The 17,464-nt window shown below is 43.7% G+C and overlaps 1 protein-coding gene across 1 annotated transcript in view; it reads right to left on the bottom strand.

Annotated features, from left to right (window-relative positions):
* The window catches only part of slc66a2 (solute carrier family 66 member 2), a 37,548-nt gene that overhangs the window by 18,209 nt on the left and 1,875 nt on the right, over window positions 1-17,464 (bottom strand). The window contains exon 3 of the mRNA XM_083646308.1: window positions 2,191-2,407. Within this exon, the coding sequence (XP_083502434.1) occupies window positions 2,191-2,407 (217 nt within the window). The remainder of the gene's footprint in view (window positions 1-2,190; window positions 2,408-17,464) is intronic.

The raw sequence follows: 17,464 nt of genomic DNA, 5'->3' as shown, positions 1-17,464 counted from the left end.
ATGGTTGACGAAATTGAAGGGGTGAAAGCAAATAACCTTTGTCTGTCTGCAAACCTGCATTCAAATGAGTCAAAAGGAAGCTTAGTCCTTTGTTCTTGGCCTCACGATTCCTGTATTTCCTGGATTTGATTCACCTGTCAACGATTCAATTGCACGATATATACCTCCATGATCTAGATTCTAGATCATGGAGGTATAAAAGAAACCGGAGAAGGCGTTGTAGATGGCGGCTCATTCATTCCAATGAAAGTTGCTCAAAAAATGCTTGTAACCACTGCCTTTTTTGAAGATGAACTACAAAACACATGGATGTATAGGACCCCCCTGTCAACATCATGTTATTAACAAGAATTTAGAAAATCTTTTTCTGACTTTGTGAATCGATTCGGAATTGTCCATGTCCGCATCGCGACGCATCTAAGAATTTAGTTTTCCCCCCAACTCAAGTAACAAACGATGGAATCTATGATTGAAAGATATGACTCATAAAGTGCAGAAAAATAAAGACTACACATAAGAATAGACTATGACTAGCCTCCATGAAAATGAGGGGAATGTACAGAATGACATGTTGGGTACGTAAGGGAAATGCATATGGCTGGATAATTGTGTTAGGGTTTGACATGTTTCAGAGTTACGAGTACATGAGTCACACTGTGATGGCGGCTGTGTTTCCATGCATGAAGTAACCCAGCCATGCGCCAGTTAAGGTCTTCTTCAGGTTCATCTGTTTACATGAACTTTTGATAACCTCCGATTGAGTCTCCCTGTCTCCATGAATAAACCAGTTAACAGAATACTCCCCTCCCTCTTCAACAATAGCTTATGTCTAATACAGCGAAAAGAAAGGATGATCCCAACTGACAACGTGCTGCTGCTGAAATGTACATATAATCAAAGGCGAGTCTGTGCTAGGGCTGAAGGATATTGACGAAAAATAAATAAATAATTGATTGACAGAACATGGGACAAGTTACAGCTGCTCGCACTCAGGCATGAATATCCACATAACACACATAGCATAACACAGTATCACACAGTATCTCCCTAAACATACCTAGTCAATACAATAAGTAAAATGCAGTAAAATGGGTTAGGGTTAGAGGGTCAATAGAGTAAACTAAAATAAAGTAGAGTAAAGTATAATAAAGTATAATAAAGTAGAATGTACAGTACGTGTCAAATTGCAGTTATTGCACACTGGAATTATATTAAGCAGACTTGCACATTACATGTGGCTTAGCTAAGGCACAGTTAACCTATCGGCTGACTCAGTCTCAGTGAGAGTGAGTGTCTCCGAGGTGCTCTTCTTAGTGAGGCGTTAAAGAGTCCAATGGCCACAGGCAGGAATGATTTCCTGTGCCTCTCTGTGTTGCATCTGGGTGGGATCAGCCTCTCACTGAACGTGCTCCTGTGTTTGACCAGCACGCCGTGGAGTGGGTGAGAGTCATTGTTCATGATGGAGCGTAGCCTGGTCAGCGTTCTCTTCTCCAACACCGCTGTCAGAGAGCCCAGCTCCAGCCCCACAATGTCCCTGGCCTTACAGCTGTAACTTGTCCCAATTCCCCCCCGGGGATCATTAAAGTCTTTCTGATTCTGAATATTGCAATTACAATTTAAAACTGCGATTCCTATCTTCACACGTTTTTCTTGTACAGTTTGAGTATGATGAAAGGCTTTCATCAATATTGTACTTGATTCATGTACCAAACAATAGTAAAATACGTGTTTTAGAAATAATTTTTTGACACCCCTGTCATAAGTTCATATTGTGAATTTGACCCCCCCCTCCCAATTAGTTGTTCCAACAGCTCTAGTTTGCGCAGATGGTGAGAAACACAAGTGAAAGGAATACGATGTTTTCATGGTAAACCCGGCATCTTAACTGGGTTTCTCATTACAGGAGAGTGTTCTGACGTTTAAATGCATGGACTCAAAACCAGGTTTCTTGAGTAACTGTGTAAATAACTAAATTCTCAGGGTGTCCTGGTGGCTCAGCTGGCTTAAATACATGTTCACTTTGGCCCAGGACCTTTGTCACATGTCACACCCACCCCACTCTCTCCCATTCCAAAAGGACAAAATGCACATACATTTTCTTTCTAAACAAATCTAATCGAAACAAAAAAGAACACAATTGTCCATAGATGTAAATGCAGTCAATGAGTATGTAAAGTACTGAATCCATACCTCATGCCCTCTGTGGACTTGTTCTGGTAGTTGCAGTAGAGCTGCGGCGTGCCCAGCATGGCCTCTGTGAAGACGGCCAGGAAGCCCAGGGACTCCACGAACAGCGCCGAGTCCAGGAGGAGGTAGGTGATGTAGGCCGCCAGCAGCGTGAAGGTCAGCACGCACTGGAGGTAGTCCACGAAGCGACTCCATAACCAGAAGTGGTTCCAGTCAAAGTCTGAAGAAGGTACACAGGGAGAGATGAGGCCACACAGGATTAATGGTTTTTTAGTATCATGCCTCTATCTCTTCCACAATCTTCAAATGCTCCAGAGACCGTCTGTACTTCCGCCCATTAAAATCTGGGCAGAGGAAGTTGTCATCTTCCAAAGAAAACAAACAAACAAAAGTTTGATAGTATTCGACCAATCACAAGTGGGGAAATGAGCAGATACTTGCCTTCGATGGTATTTGACCAATCACAAGAAACACACACACATGCCTGAGCTTTGTAAATATTAACACAAATTTGAGTTAAAGTGAGTGAAGTTTGATATTGTGCCGCCACGCTTCGATGGTGACGGCAAGAATAGCAAGCATGCCGGTATCATTATTAAAATGAATTAGTGATGAATCACCCTCATGCATGAATCATCCATCAATAATAGCCTAATTTTACGCATGATCCATGATGATGAAGATACAGAGTAATAGAAACGCATGGCAAAAATAGCATATTATCAATATTTCAATTTCACAAATCAGGTTTTCAGCTGAGCTCATGTCTTATTAAGAAGCTCCCCCTGGCTCCCCTGTACAGTAGTTCGCACCCTGACGGCATGAGTGAATTGTGGTGGTTCCTCCTCCTTACCAGCGACAGTGGCAACTCAAAGCCTGGAATGATCTTCCTTTTTTTAAGATGATTTTTTGGGGGGTATTTGGCCTTAATTTGATAGGACAGTAGATAGGCGGAAAAGGTGGGGTTGACATGCGGCAAAGGACCACAGGTCGGATTCGAACAGGCCTGCCTTTGTGGTACGTGTTGCTCTACCAGATGATCCACCGGGACGCCTCGGAAGGATCTTCTTACATCAAACATTGAATTCAGGTCAGTCAGAGAGAGGTGAGATGCTTCACTCCTCTACAGCTGAGGGCAGTCAGGCTTCATACAAGTTGTGCCTGTTCTTTATGGAGCAGCATCTAACTAATCCAAGGAAGGACATGAAAGTTCTATTATTGTGAACATTTTAACTAACTCTGAATCTTCACACTTTTTGCCTGTGACTTTTCACACGACTCCCACAATCATCTTCTCGTATTCAGAAAGAACTGTACTGTACGCCACCGCCACAAATACGCAGTGCGACGATCTGGACCGGTTCTCATTCAGAGGCTTGCACGGCAGAGGCTTTATACTCCGGGGGGTCTTCTGGGAGGAAACCTCGTCTCAGAGCTCCGTCCCACCAATAGAGGCGGATTGAAGGTGTGGAAGAAGCCCTGAGGCAGGGCGACACGGACAGCCCTCTCCACATCGCTTGTAATGAGTGGGACCCTCGTCAATGATGAATGATTTATAAACCCTCAACCCTGCCTCAACGCCTCTGGTGTGCATTCACCTAGTCCCACTCAAGAAAATGATTAAACGAGGAGTCCTGCGCAAAGCAACGTAGGATTCGCTTAACGAGCAGCAGAGCCAATACTGATCAGAATGATCAAAACCAAAAGCTACACAGTGTCGATCGCCTCAGGCACAACTACTCCAACTGTAGCCAATAAAGGAAAGTCTAAAATAAGCAACGACGAGACATTGCTGTTTGCCAGCGTAGGAAATAAACGCATTACACGAATAAAAAAAATAAATCGGATTCCATTTCCTCCTTGATCCTATAATGATAAAACACATGGAATACATCTTAATGGCGCGGAATGAAAACAATGCACATATTACGGCCCAGGAGGAAACGGAGGGGCGGATAAATCATGAAAATCGAATCATGGCTGAAAGGGAAAGATGCTGCCGCAGTGCTGCTGTGTCTTAAATGGGATTTCTACAAGCCTCGAATGCAACAGAGCCGATTCATTTCATCGTGCTAAAATGAGGCTATCTTCATCTGAGAGACAGATCTAGGCTTTCCTCGCCTTGGAGGCCTCCACAGCAGATACAAGATGCCAGCTGCTGAAGGAATTAGAAAGTCTCTAAGAGCATTAATCTGACCTAACCTCACCGCTAAAACAAAGTGGAACAATATGAAGGTTTACTACATTAGAGTTTATGATTCGTTGGTCCCGACGGTGAAGCTCCTCGCTGTCAGGTCAAAAGAAGTGGCTGGCGACTGCACTGTATCGGAGGACGCATGTGCTAGTCAGTCTACAACTCTTCCCAGATTGAAAAAAAGCCATTCAAAAATAAATTCCATAAACATAACTGAATCCATTCCAAAAGCAGTCCTTCTATATGGACAGTATACATGGCAGTTCACCACACAAAGACCTCCCATGGTATTGGGACCAGATACTAGGTGTATAGTGACACCTCCATCAGACTTCACATCAACATGCTGTGGTGCGGTGTGTTGATGATAACACAGCAGGCCAGAAGTCGCTAAAAGATCAAGTAGAGCATCTATTTCTCTTGAGCGTGATTATCCAGATTCCCCCTGAGAGCTGTGCTGAATGTACAGCACTTGTCAGTTGTGTGGCTGGAGAAGCCTGGTGTAGCTGGAGAAGCCTGGTGTAGCTGGAGAAGCCTGGTGTAGCTGGAGAAGCCTGGTGTAGCTGGAGAAGCCTGGTGTAGCTGGAGAAGCCTGGTGTAGCTGGAGAAGCCTGGTGTGGCTGGAGAAGCCTGGTGTGGCTGGAGAAGCCTGGTGTGGCTGGAGAAGCCCGGTGTAGCTGGAGAAGCCTGGTGTGGCTGGAGATGCCTGGTGTAGCTGGAGATGCCTGGTGTGGCTGGAGAAGCCTGGTGTAGCTGGAGAAGCCTGGTGTAGCTGGAGAAGCCTGGTGTGGCTGGAGAAGCCTGGTGTGGCTGGAGAAGCCTGGTGTTGCTGCGAGCTCCTTCTGGCAGCAGGGCTGAGGGTAGCGTGGATCTGGGCCAGCGAGAGCTCGCCTGGCCCTCGCTGATAACAGCCAACCACAGGGGAATGGAAGGATCAGGGCCAATAGAGCAGCGTTCAACACCAACATGGCTGCCAGAGACATGCACAGCTTCACGCCTGACAGAGCGGTATGGCTTCAAAGAGTCAATGTATGGCACCAAGTGTCTGTGATGCTGTGATTGGGCCTCGGATTGATTCTTTCAGCTGAATATTAAACTTACATACAGCTTGAGGTATCTTGTGTTTAGATACTGTCTCAGCTAAGGCCATAGAGACACTGCATGAAACAGGCCACGCCCATCACGGGGGAAAGCTCTCCATTCACTCCCACACACCAGTGTCATTTTCCTTGAATTAAACGTAGCTAAAAGCTGTTGTGTGGTGGGCTGCGCAGACAACAAATGTAAAAAATCGCCAGTTAAAGTTTTTTTGTACTCCTGAGCAAAACAAGGAAGCCATTGAGAATTGGCGAGAAAAAAAATGTGGATCTATCTGTCAAGAAAGTAAGTTGGAGTGTTAGTCTTCCGTATATATGATCTTTGTGTGCAACACGCAACATAGGATTGGGGTGGGGGGTGTTTTCCCCCATTTTGGGCGTGGTTTCTGAATGATGACGTGCTCCGCAGTGTCTATGGCAGCCAGAAAGACCCACAAAAAGACAAGAATAGAACCACTAAGGCAGCTATAAGAAATCTACTTCTGAAAAACACCCCCCCTTTTTGTTAAAATGAATGACTTAAATCTTGAGTCCTGCCCCGTCAGGCTGTAGTGGGCGCTATTCCACTTCTAGTGCCATTTTGCCACTTGACAGTAAGCTGATTTTCCTGCCACTGTATCAGTAACTGTGAGAGAAGTAAAAAAAGAAAAGAAAAGCTCCCCAAATAGGGCAGAAAGACAGACAAAAACATGCCCTTGTATGCACTTTGCTCAGCCATAACTTGAAGGTAATGCATAGAAAATAGGAGAATAGAGAGATGAAAAAGGGAGAGGGTTGGGATGTGTAGGGGTGATGCTTGCCCCCTCTAACCTGACTCTGCCAAACGGTTTGATCTTGTGTGAATCCAGCTACCTTGCAGGATTATGCCGCCTCTGCTCTCACCGCTCACACAGTGGCTGTGTGCTTGGAGACGGGCCAAGCTGTGTGTCTATTAGGCCTGCACCATATGAGGAAAACCTGCCATCTGCAATAGCATTGTTCACTATTCCTATTATTCACTAAGTATGCATATTATTAGCCATACAGTTCCTATGTCTTTTCTGCTACCATAGAGCCCAAACATTGAATAGCCTATATGCCCACAAGCATGGCTCTCTGTTAGCGACTCGAGCTGAAACTACGCACACAGCATGTTTGGGCTTTGGCGGAGCGCACAGCTGCAAGGGAAAAGTGTGCACTGGATTTACAACACAGGACAAGTGACAAGACTGAGTGTGAATGCATGGCGCATGTAAATAAACTGTTTTTTTTGTTATTCATTGTGTTTCAAGTAGTCTTTGCGATGTGTTTATTGTGCATGTTCCTATCACGATAGAAATATTAGTTATTGTGCAGCCCCCTAGTGTCTATTTTCTTGTTTGTTTGTTCTTGTTATTAGTCACACAGCTGAATAGAGGTCACTGTATTGACAGAGGAAACACAAACAGGCCTCTAACATTGGTTGCTTTGTTGAATTAATCCTCCTGCCTAATTATTATAACCTGATGCTGCCAGATGGGGGCAGTATTGTTTTCTCAAGAAAACAATACCGCCCCCATCTGGCAGCGTCAGGTTAGCCTAATTAGCCAACGTCGTCAAAAACCGACAGTTTGTTCAGGATAACTGAGCCGACTCCTGTCAAGCTACAATTCAGAGCAGAGACTAGGGCTAAATACAAGACCTGTCACAGTAACCTTTTTGCAAACACATCATCTACATGGGATGGGACCATGTACTTTTCCTTATGTTAACAGAATAGACTCACACCCACACTTTTTGGAGACACCACTCTTTTTCTAGCCCGGCTGTTATATATTTAGCTATTATTTGTGAATGGCCAGTTCGCCAATGGACTTCCATTATGACAGCAGCAGGGCCGTAGCCAGGGTTCCGAAATAGGGGAGGTCCAGCAAGGGGAGGCGGATTCGGCGGCGCCCTAAAAAAAATTGAGCTTTTTTTTTTCCTTTTTAAGCCATATTTAGAGTAATATATCATTTTAAATCAACATTAGGATGTTCAGTGAGTGGCCTGGCCTGGCCTGGCCTGGAAAAAAAAAAAAAAAAAAAAAAAAAAAAATTTTTTTTTTTTTTTTGGCAGGCTGAAATATTAGGGGAGGTCCGGACCTCCCCGTCCTCATAGCTAGCTACGGCCCTGGACAGCAGCTGTGCTTATCGGCAGATTTGCCTCTTCCAAAAAGTGGGTGGGGGGGGGGGGGGGAGCATGCAAAGTTACAAACCCATGAAATTACACAGTGTGATGAGAACAATGAAACATTTTCCATCATGCAATTTAATTTACTGGCCAGTTATTCTGTGAAGAACACAAACACATGACTTAGGAAGCCGTTTAGAAACACCCTTCCCTAACAGAAATGCAGCCTGTTTGTAAAATGCTGTAGTCAACATTGTGATTGTGACTTCTTCTTCTTTTTCAATTAATTGCACAGCCGTTGCCTCCACTACCCGGCGTTTCACTGGTTCCTTCAAACCAGGGCTATATCAGCATTACCTCTCAAATCCTAAGACTTAGAAGATATGAGCATGTCACAAATCTCATGTGCCTTCAACGCAGAACAGTTACTGGATTTAAAAAACAAACATCTAGTGGGCAGACTGGAGTAGGTGTCACATGGCGGTACAATAAGAGCACTGTTCCACAGACGGCTACGGGGTGTTTATCTCAGCACTGTTACCTCTGCCACGCACCCTTCCTTACAGTACCACTTGTTTCCCCTGGGGGCATCCTCATGGTCCTCTTCCTCCCCCTGCTGTGTGGCAGGCGGCCATCATGGCAGCACTGTGTGGGAACAGAGTGGAGCTGCATACTGCACACACAAGACTCCCCGCGGTGGCACAGCCTCCTGTGCGCAGCTTGGCTCCAAGTCGCACGGAGCCGCGCTACAGTGCTGTACATGTGTAGGCAGGCGCGGGTCAGAGTTGGAGATTTTCAACTGCTTGTTCGCCAACTGTTCCTTGCTGGCTTTAGCTAGATGCTGCTCAGTCTACAGTTGAAATAATGGCTTTGGTATCACTCAAAAGCCCAGTGGGAGACACAGAAGGGTTATTGTGAAGACAGTTAAAATAGCCCGGGAAATTGCACCTCCGATTTCAACGAGCGTCATTTTCTGAATTTCAGGCGTATTTTTTCCCCATTTCAAAATAACGGATGGGCTTTTCGCGGCCGAGCCAAAACACTGCATCTGTATCGCCGTCGGGCCTAAATGGCGTGTCTCTTCTATAACCAGACTGAGACCGGAGTGTACAAGGCTGGAAATGAGGTCTCTACCGTAACCCGGCCCAAGGGAGGGGATAACTGCGTCTACAGAATAGAGAGGTGATTTATTGTGAGCTGCCAAACAGAATGAAGCTACAGGTACGGACCCCGGGGGACCAGTATTCCAGTACTCAGAAGAATGAGACGAAAAATAGCCCGGGGTGGGAAGGGGTACAAAATAAATTTTAAGTGTGTGTGGCAGTGCGTCACTCAATCACTGTAACACAGTCATGATAACAATAGATTTGAATTGAAATTCTGTGGTCTTTGAGCCAGCCACAACCAGCACACAACCAATTACAAAGTGCTCTGATTACTTTAAGTGGCAAGGACAAGGTAACAAAGAGTGGCAATTTTTCAATTCATGGCATCAGTCGCTGTTCAGAGAAGTAGAACTTCTTCATATCCACGTATTCACAAATTTTACATCTTTTGGGTGCTGCCAAGACGATGTTCAGATTGTGCTCACTTGACATAATGTAAACGTTTCAGCCGTCCCCGTTCAAAGATGTCACCATTTAAGAACAGAACTCAATGAGATTTTGGGGGTAATGCACCTGTGGTTATCCTGCCTTTTTGACACAAAATGGCAACTGTGAAAAGGGCCTATCCTACGTATAACCTCAATGACACGATTAGCTCTCAAGTAGCCTACACACCAAATCTGAAGTCTCTACTTAAATGTTCGCAATCAGTTGTCCCTATTATGGCCATAGTCCTATTCCGGCATAAGCGCCTTAACAGCAGGTAATGGTTATCGTTCTCTGTACAAACATCAGCCTGTAATTAAGTTGATGCGAGTGCCTGCTGTGATAATGATGCCACGCCTCTGCACCTCTGAGGGAAACAAATACATGCTCGCATGATACAGAGAACAAAGACAACAAAGAGAACCGACTCGCCAGTCCAGACCTCCACCTGCTGACTAAACAGCACTATGGTGAGAAGCTGGAGAACATTCTGCCACGTGTAGCGGTTCCTCCTGACCGCTGCTACACACCGTCCGCACCAGTGTGGTGGTGAGTGTGGCTGATGTTCCACCGTGAGGTGAGCGCTCACTAATGATCTCCAATTCTAATTCCATCCTATTGGACTGATGATATTGACGACGGTTTTTCAAGGCCTCGAGCCACGATTCTTCTTAATTTTTTATTTCTTCTTCACTTAACCCACCTGTGTGTGCCTTCATTTGCTCCATCAATACTACATTACAACATGCTTAGCCTTCATATTTCCACCACCAGATCAATGGCAAAGGCAAAGAACGCGGCTTTCTGTCAATTCTAACGATGCTCGGCCGAGCTGGCCGATCGATGAGCATTCATAGACGCCGAGCTGCAGCCTCTGGTGCCGGGCAACCGGCTTCCAGATTTGGGTCTCTCCCCAGACTCAAATATTACGTTGAATCGCTGCGCTCCGCATACTACACAAGTGAGTCTGTGCCAGTTCACAGCCACTGCTGGTTTTGAAGGCGGGTTGAAATTGAATGAGTGACAGGTCGTAGCACCGATGAGAGAGCGGTTCGAAAAATGCGCTGCGCCTCCCGTGTTGTCTGATCGCAAAGTCGTTACTGATTGGAGAGGACTGAATCCATCACTGGCATATGACTGGCCAAGTGAATGGTTCCCTCCCATAACCAGCCCTCTGAGGGAAAGCGTCCCAGACCCAGAGAGAGCTCTGCAGCATGCAGTAACGTAGTGTATCAGCGTATGAACTCTCATGGGTCTGGCGTTGAGACTAGGGATCAACCGAGCCAGCAGCACCATGCCTGGGCGCCGGAGATGAGCAAATACCCCTGCCGAGCTGACGGACAACCAGGAAAATGTCTGTAGGGTAGAGTAGAGCCATACTATTCAGTGACCCTTCAACTACTTCCATGGCATGGATTCGCCCATTCTCACAAAGCACGTTACATGGCCCTCTGTCCCCGTCATTCAGATATAAATACCTATGGTTGTGCATGATAAAGCTGCCGTAACTGAATACTTTCTTCATTGTTGTACTTTAATGGTTATTTGTAGACTGGATGTGATTGAATGCTTGACCAATATATATTGGTAAATGCTGTAAATTGTCTTGCCTGTTTGCCTTGAGAGTGAGACTACAGATGAACAGTATATTGTGTGAAAGTCTGCAGTGCAGTAATTGTAGCTCTTAAAGGAAATGCCAGAATCCTTATGTTAAATTAATGTTTCTCTGTTATGTAGTACTCTATAATTTCAGCAGTGGTAGGCCCTCACCCCCCATTAGAGTACTAACATTCATTGTTTGTTAGGAATATATTTGTTCAAGTGTTATGTTATACAATATACATTGGTTAAATGTATTGTAATTCTGGTGTTTTTCTGATTATCATTTATAGAAAAGCATAAGCATCACGCCTAATCTCACATTACTCCACATATGTGCATAGTAGTAATAAATGGTTTAAACAGAAACATCAGTTGTCCCGCCAACATTCTTATTGCAGTACCATGGTGATGCTCAATCTCCTGTGAACCAATCCTAGAGATTCTCCAAGGTCAGAAATATAAACCTACTGAATGAACCACAGAATGCCTGCCATGGCCTTCGCAAACATTTTTTCATGCTTTTCTGCAACTACCAAAACGAGTGAAGTGGAAAATAACCAACATAAGGTTACACAATAACACTTCAATACATCAAACCATCTAGTGTGTATCACTCAGTCTTCAGAATCTATAGTAAACTGAGCCAAGTGTACCATTTTCACATCATGCATTTGTTGTTTTGTAACGCCATCTAGTGTCTGTACAAGGGACATCTGCCATTCCTCTATAATCTTTACAACATTTTCATTTGGGTTTTTTTATGGCTTTTCACTCCAACTGTTGGCTTGTGAGAGTGCTGGACTTTAATATTAAAACCTAAGAGCTACATTGCAAACTAAAGAGCTGATCCGACTGTGGGCAATGAACTGAATTGGTGCTGCTGTATCAACTCACGCAGCAGAGAAAGATCATATTCATGGTTAGTTGTCTAATGTCTCTCAGCAAGGTTGAAGATTATACAATATGATCACCTTACACGTGATTTGGGCTGAATATTAAACTGGAGATACGAAAAGTCGATTATGCTCAAATTCTTGGAGGAGAAAAAAAAAAAAGACGCCATCTGATCTTTTAAACTAAACCTACACTAAACCCTGATCCAGACCAGAGGGTTATTTTCCAGGTTTCCACTTACCCAGGTCGAGCCTTTAACAAAGACGGTCGACCTGCCGGACTTCCTGCCTGGGTCACTTGTCTGACACGAGAGGGGTATTAAGAAGGGAGTTGAAACCAAGTGTAGTCCAAAGTGCAATTACAAAAACGAAGTCGAAGCGTTAGAAGACAAAAGACAATTCAAGTCATTAACATCTGTACTGGGTCAAATTTCAGACTCATTATCAGCAAGCTGGCGTAGAACAGGCCTACATTCACATTGCAGTCAAATGAATGAAGGAGATTAGGTATGATGAACATGCACCATTTTGAGATTCCTTTTAACACAACCACACGTGGTGCCCAGTCATTACATTTCAAACCATGATATCGGTCTATTGAGAACTACAAGATGTCAGTAATTGGTTAACTATAATTAATAAGCCCATGATTTGCAGAATACATTAACTTTCTATTATCAGAGAGGGGGGGGGGGGAAGGTCATTGCACACGAATGACGAGTGACAATGATATGCAAAATCACAAACCATGCAGCTTTTGCAAGACAAGCGTATCCTGAAGTTGTATTGGGGCCAGGCAGGCAGGGGGGGCACCATGCGTTGAGAGCATCAGAATTGAAGCTTACAATGGATGAATCAAACATGGATACAAGAACAGGAGGATGACATGCTTTGTCAAAGCATGCCAAAGCAGTGTTAGTCATTAGTTAGTCACGGGGTTAGCTTGGATTGGTGCTGCAGACGGCCACACTAGGGTCATGCACGAGACGGAGAGATGCAGAGGGAGAGGCGGATGGTGATGGTGGACTACGACTGATGTTTCATGGCAGACACAGGAAGTACGGTACATACCCACAAACAGCCTCTTAGGGACTTTGACCTCCTCGTCCTTACTGTCTGTTGCTACAGACACAGAAAACAAAAAGAAACGGGGGAAAGGAAAGAGAAAAGAGAGAAAGAGAAGAGAGCTTGGTTTCTCTTGTGCAAAGCCAGAGGTGATCCGTAACGGCCGGGTTTTCTGGAGCCCAGGCCAGGAGTGATTTTGTGATGAATACCTCGTGTCCTGGCTGAAAAATGCATGATCAGTCTATGACGGGTGAATCCATACTTGTTGGGCAAAAACATTATCAAATGGTCAGAGTTCAGATCACCGGCGTGAGGAATCCCCTGGTCACTCTTGTCTTACAAAGCAATTTGCCCATTCGATCGCCTTGGCAATGCCAAGTTGGCATTAATGTTGTCAAGGTATAATTTGGACTTCAGTACCCTACAATGGCAAACAAGAAAATACATCAAGCAACGTCACAGAACAACGGTCACTAATATTGCTAAGTTACTGGCTCGGATAGTTTTGCAGCAACTATTGCACAGGAGTTTGTACCTCCGTCAGCTCTGCAAGCAAAGCGCTCCATATTTCACTCCTGGGACCAGTTTCGTCAATGTGTGTTAAGTGTACTGGGATTCACCTCAAGATGTGGTGGACTGTCTAACGCTGTCATACTTTCAGCTGTTTGACTGCTGCACTCAACTGTCTCTTGTAATTCTCTTGCTTTAGACCAGGGGTTTCCAAAGTGGGAGGCAGCCTCCCCAGGGGGGCTCCAAACAGTTTCAGTGGAGGTTCAGTGAATGGAAGTGAAAACATATGACATTAGTTATTAAAATGAGATCACATAGAATAGCCTGAAAGTGTAATGTGTGTGATTTGGTTAAAGAGATCGTTCAGAGCTACAGTAGTTTGGGGGGATTTGACTGTTTTTCCCCATTTTCCCAGAGTCACAAACAAATAAATGCCTGATGTATTTAGTCTGAATTGAAGTATGTTAAACAGCGATATTATCTATGGGATCAAATATCATAATCATGATCCCATTGGCATCCAGGAATTTACCGAAACTACAGTAAGCAAGTAAACTGGGGGGGGGGGGGATCTTTGTCAGAGGGGAGGCCCACAGTCTCAGACTTTGGAAACCCCTTCTTTCGACTATCTCATTCAGTTGACGCCCTCTGGAGGTGATGTTTCAAATGGGAATGCAGCTTACAGAACACATTTTTTGGTATTGAAAGTTTAAAAAAAATCACTACAGAATTCTATCTTTTGCAACAGCATTGAGGCATCATTCATTTCAGTTATCGTGACAATGCTATTACTTGGTACAGCCCACTCACACATGTAGCCCTACTTTTTGACAAACTGCATAAGACGGTGCGTTAACATGTTTATGCAGAACAAAGCTCAGCTGTAGGTTAGTACAGTACTGGACTGTAAGTCGCAGTGGTTCCCAACCTTTTACAACTCAGGGCACACTTGCAAATCTCAAAGGTTTTCGCGGCGCACCTCCGACCCCATAAAAAAGACAGAGGGCAAATGATGCGTTCTTTGCATTTTGGTTTTTTTTAGATTTGCAAAAAACAATAATTAACACATTTTCTTAGCCCACTTGCAATACCTCCACAGACCACCAGAGACAACAGGTTAAGTGTCTCTGGATCATAGTACCTTTTGATACTCTGATTCCTGACTTTTTTTTTTCTGACACCGTTTATGGGTACTCATCCCATCTGGCACCTATAGACATTAGCACCCATTCCTCAAATGCCAGCCACCCCCCCTACCAACTACCTTCAGGTCACCAAGAGAACATGCAGCCCAGCTGAACAGCCAATCCTGGACCAGAATTACTCGCCTGGATAAGAAACCACAAAACCACAGCAGATTCCTGTCCTGTCGGTCATAGACAGATTGATCAGACCACCATGGGGTTTTACTTCTCTATTTGTGTACATCAGTTGTACGTGGGGGAAAAAGTACAAGTCTGTAGTATAATGAATAACTTTATGAGCACGCTGTTGATGGTTTTGCTTCTGTTTATGGGAACATGTGACTTAGCAGGATGCATCTGCTTCTTATTTAACTTTACTGTAAGCATTGGACTGTGGACTCTGTCATTGCCTTCGGATTATTTGTCTCTATGCTAAGATGGGCCACACAGGAACCCAACCAATGCAAGACTTTTTGATCCATTACCAATATCAGTAAGAGGAATAAAATGGCCAACTAGCAGGAAAATACAGTTAAAACATCAAATGAAGTGTCTCTATAGTGAATACTATAGTGAAAACTGGTTAACTAGAATCTAGTTACTAGTTATTTCTTCTTTGTTTATTCTATCTGTGATGGGGTACGATTCCCCACGAAATGTGCGTAAATATCGTGCCTTGGCCAAAACAGGACAGGACTCTGTATGGAAAGAAAGAAAGAAAATAAAAAATACACAGACAAGTCCAGATGCCACAGGTTATAATAATCAAGATAACAACATCATTCACCAGTGTCTTGTCAAACATAGAGCCACTTTCCGTTAGCTGTCTTTCAGTATCATAGTAGCCTGTTAGTGAAAAGGTGTTGTGAGCATTCCCCGATAAATTCCCCATCTGTATTAAAGCAAACCTGCTTTGCTAGCTCAATCTAGTTGTAACTCAAATATTGGCCAACAAAGATATTCTTTGTCATGCAGAAATTTGCCACTGCAGTTACAAAGACACACCGTGCGACTGAGCATCACTGAACACACAACAGTGAGAGAGCGCTGTTTGCTTAGCATTGGGCAAACTCAAATTCCAAAACTGATCCAACTAAAATATTTGCCAGGAAAAATGTGTCGTCATACAGATCAGCCACTGCAGGACAGGTGCAATGCTATACCTTACACTGAGTGAGCATTCCTCTACATATGGCTGACTGGCCTGAAACTGGTTCCTGATAAAGATCTTGTGCTGAAGGGAAATCAATTCTCCTGACACAAGTTTACTCCAGGTCCGTTATTCATTTTACATTTTGACAATCTCACCACACCTCTTCTAATCTGTATACTACATATTAATCACCGCTCTACAGGCCATGGAGGAGAACGAGTGGCAAGTCTCTTTGTAACAAAACCAGTATTACCACTCAAGTTTGTAATTCTGCAGCCTTAATAAACAATTTAATAAAACAATATATAATAGAAATATATCAGAAATTGTAGGAAATAAATAAATAAATAAATAAATAAATAAACAAACAAATACAGAAAGAATTTTTTATCTTTTCTAGGTAGAAAAATGTATGCTTTCTGTTCTTCACATAAGAAATCATGTTAAACAGCTGAAAGTCAACTCATTACTAGTTGATGTAATGTTAACAGCATGTTCTGAAACGCAGCAGGTGAAACTTCTAACTCTTGCTTAGATAAATAGCACGGAGGTAAATTGTAAGTGTTTTTCTTTGAGATGGTTATTTTTTGGTCAACAACATTATAGACAAAGTTCTTTACTGTAGTTAACTGATGATGATATATTTAATCTCTGAAGGGGGTTAACAGCTGTGTAAGTACTGAAGTGGCAGGTATATATTCAAATAGCAAAATGTAATGAGCTGTCCTCTAGTTATTCAGACCCCATTTACACTTGGTATTAAAATGTGATCTGTATCTGGAGACGTTATCTGGAGAAGGAAAAAAACATGTTAATGCAAGGTGTAAATGCATCGTGATCGGAATGTGATCAGATCTGCCTGCATATCTGGAGGTAGTCTGGCTCGCATTGTGTTCATATCTTAGGTAGGTGTAAACGCAATCCATACAACGTGCTGGGATCCATACCTACGTACGAGAGGATATATCTATCTTTTCAAAGATAGAACACATGATTTGTGATGTGTCACTCCAGATTAATGTACAGAGATCAAGATGGTTCACTCACTAGCTAGTTCCGCCATCATCGGTGGGAAAAAATAAGCAGACCTCTGTGCCTAAAGTGATTATTTTCTCTCATACCAATAAATGTACATAAGGTTTATTTAGCATTTTAAAATATAACCGTTTACATAGGCCATTTATTTTTGAGGTCCGCTTTGAACACATCTCCTTAGCCTATTCATTTGGACCGGAGTTACACCTCTTCCGTCCCCCCTAATCATCTTTGTAGTGCATTGATCATGCAGTGTCAGGGTCATGTGGTACTATCTATATGGATTTGTTTAGGTTATAAAAATAGCTGTGTTATACTATGTCAGTCTCTATTTATTGATTAGTAGAGACACATGATATTCACCTATAACATCATCTGCCTTGAAGCACAAAAGGGTGGCAACCTTTTCTGTTGAAATAGGCAGTTGCGTTTATGACAGGTAGGCCTACAGTACAGGTGTCGAGTCAACAGCTCCCCCACACTGAGGGAACCTCCACCGCTTCTCAAAGCCAGTGACCACATCCCAAAGCCTTTGTCCCTTCGGCAGTTCAATACAGTGGCCAAACACAGACCTCAGTGCTGCTTATTCCAAAGAGATGAGAGACTGTCCTGTACCCAGATGACATAACATCAAAGCGCAAGTTTTGCTCTGGAGGACAGAGATCTGATAGCAATGAGGATAACAAGAACGCACTAAAAAATACCAGGTCTAAACGCAAAGGCAAGATTGGATTGTTTATTATCCGGATAACGTGTCCAGATACAGATCACATTTTAATACCAGGTGTAAATGGGGTGTTACACTGGGAGAAATGTTGGGCT

The sequence above is a fragment of the Poromitra crassiceps genome (genome assembly GCF_964638095.1).
Source record: "Poromitra crassiceps genome assembly, chromosome: 11".
NCBI classification, from domain to species: domain Eukaryota; kingdom Metazoa; phylum Chordata; class Actinopteri; order Beryciformes; family Melamphaidae; genus Poromitra; species Poromitra crassiceps.
This window is presented reverse-complemented; position numbering and strand designations above follow the sequence as displayed.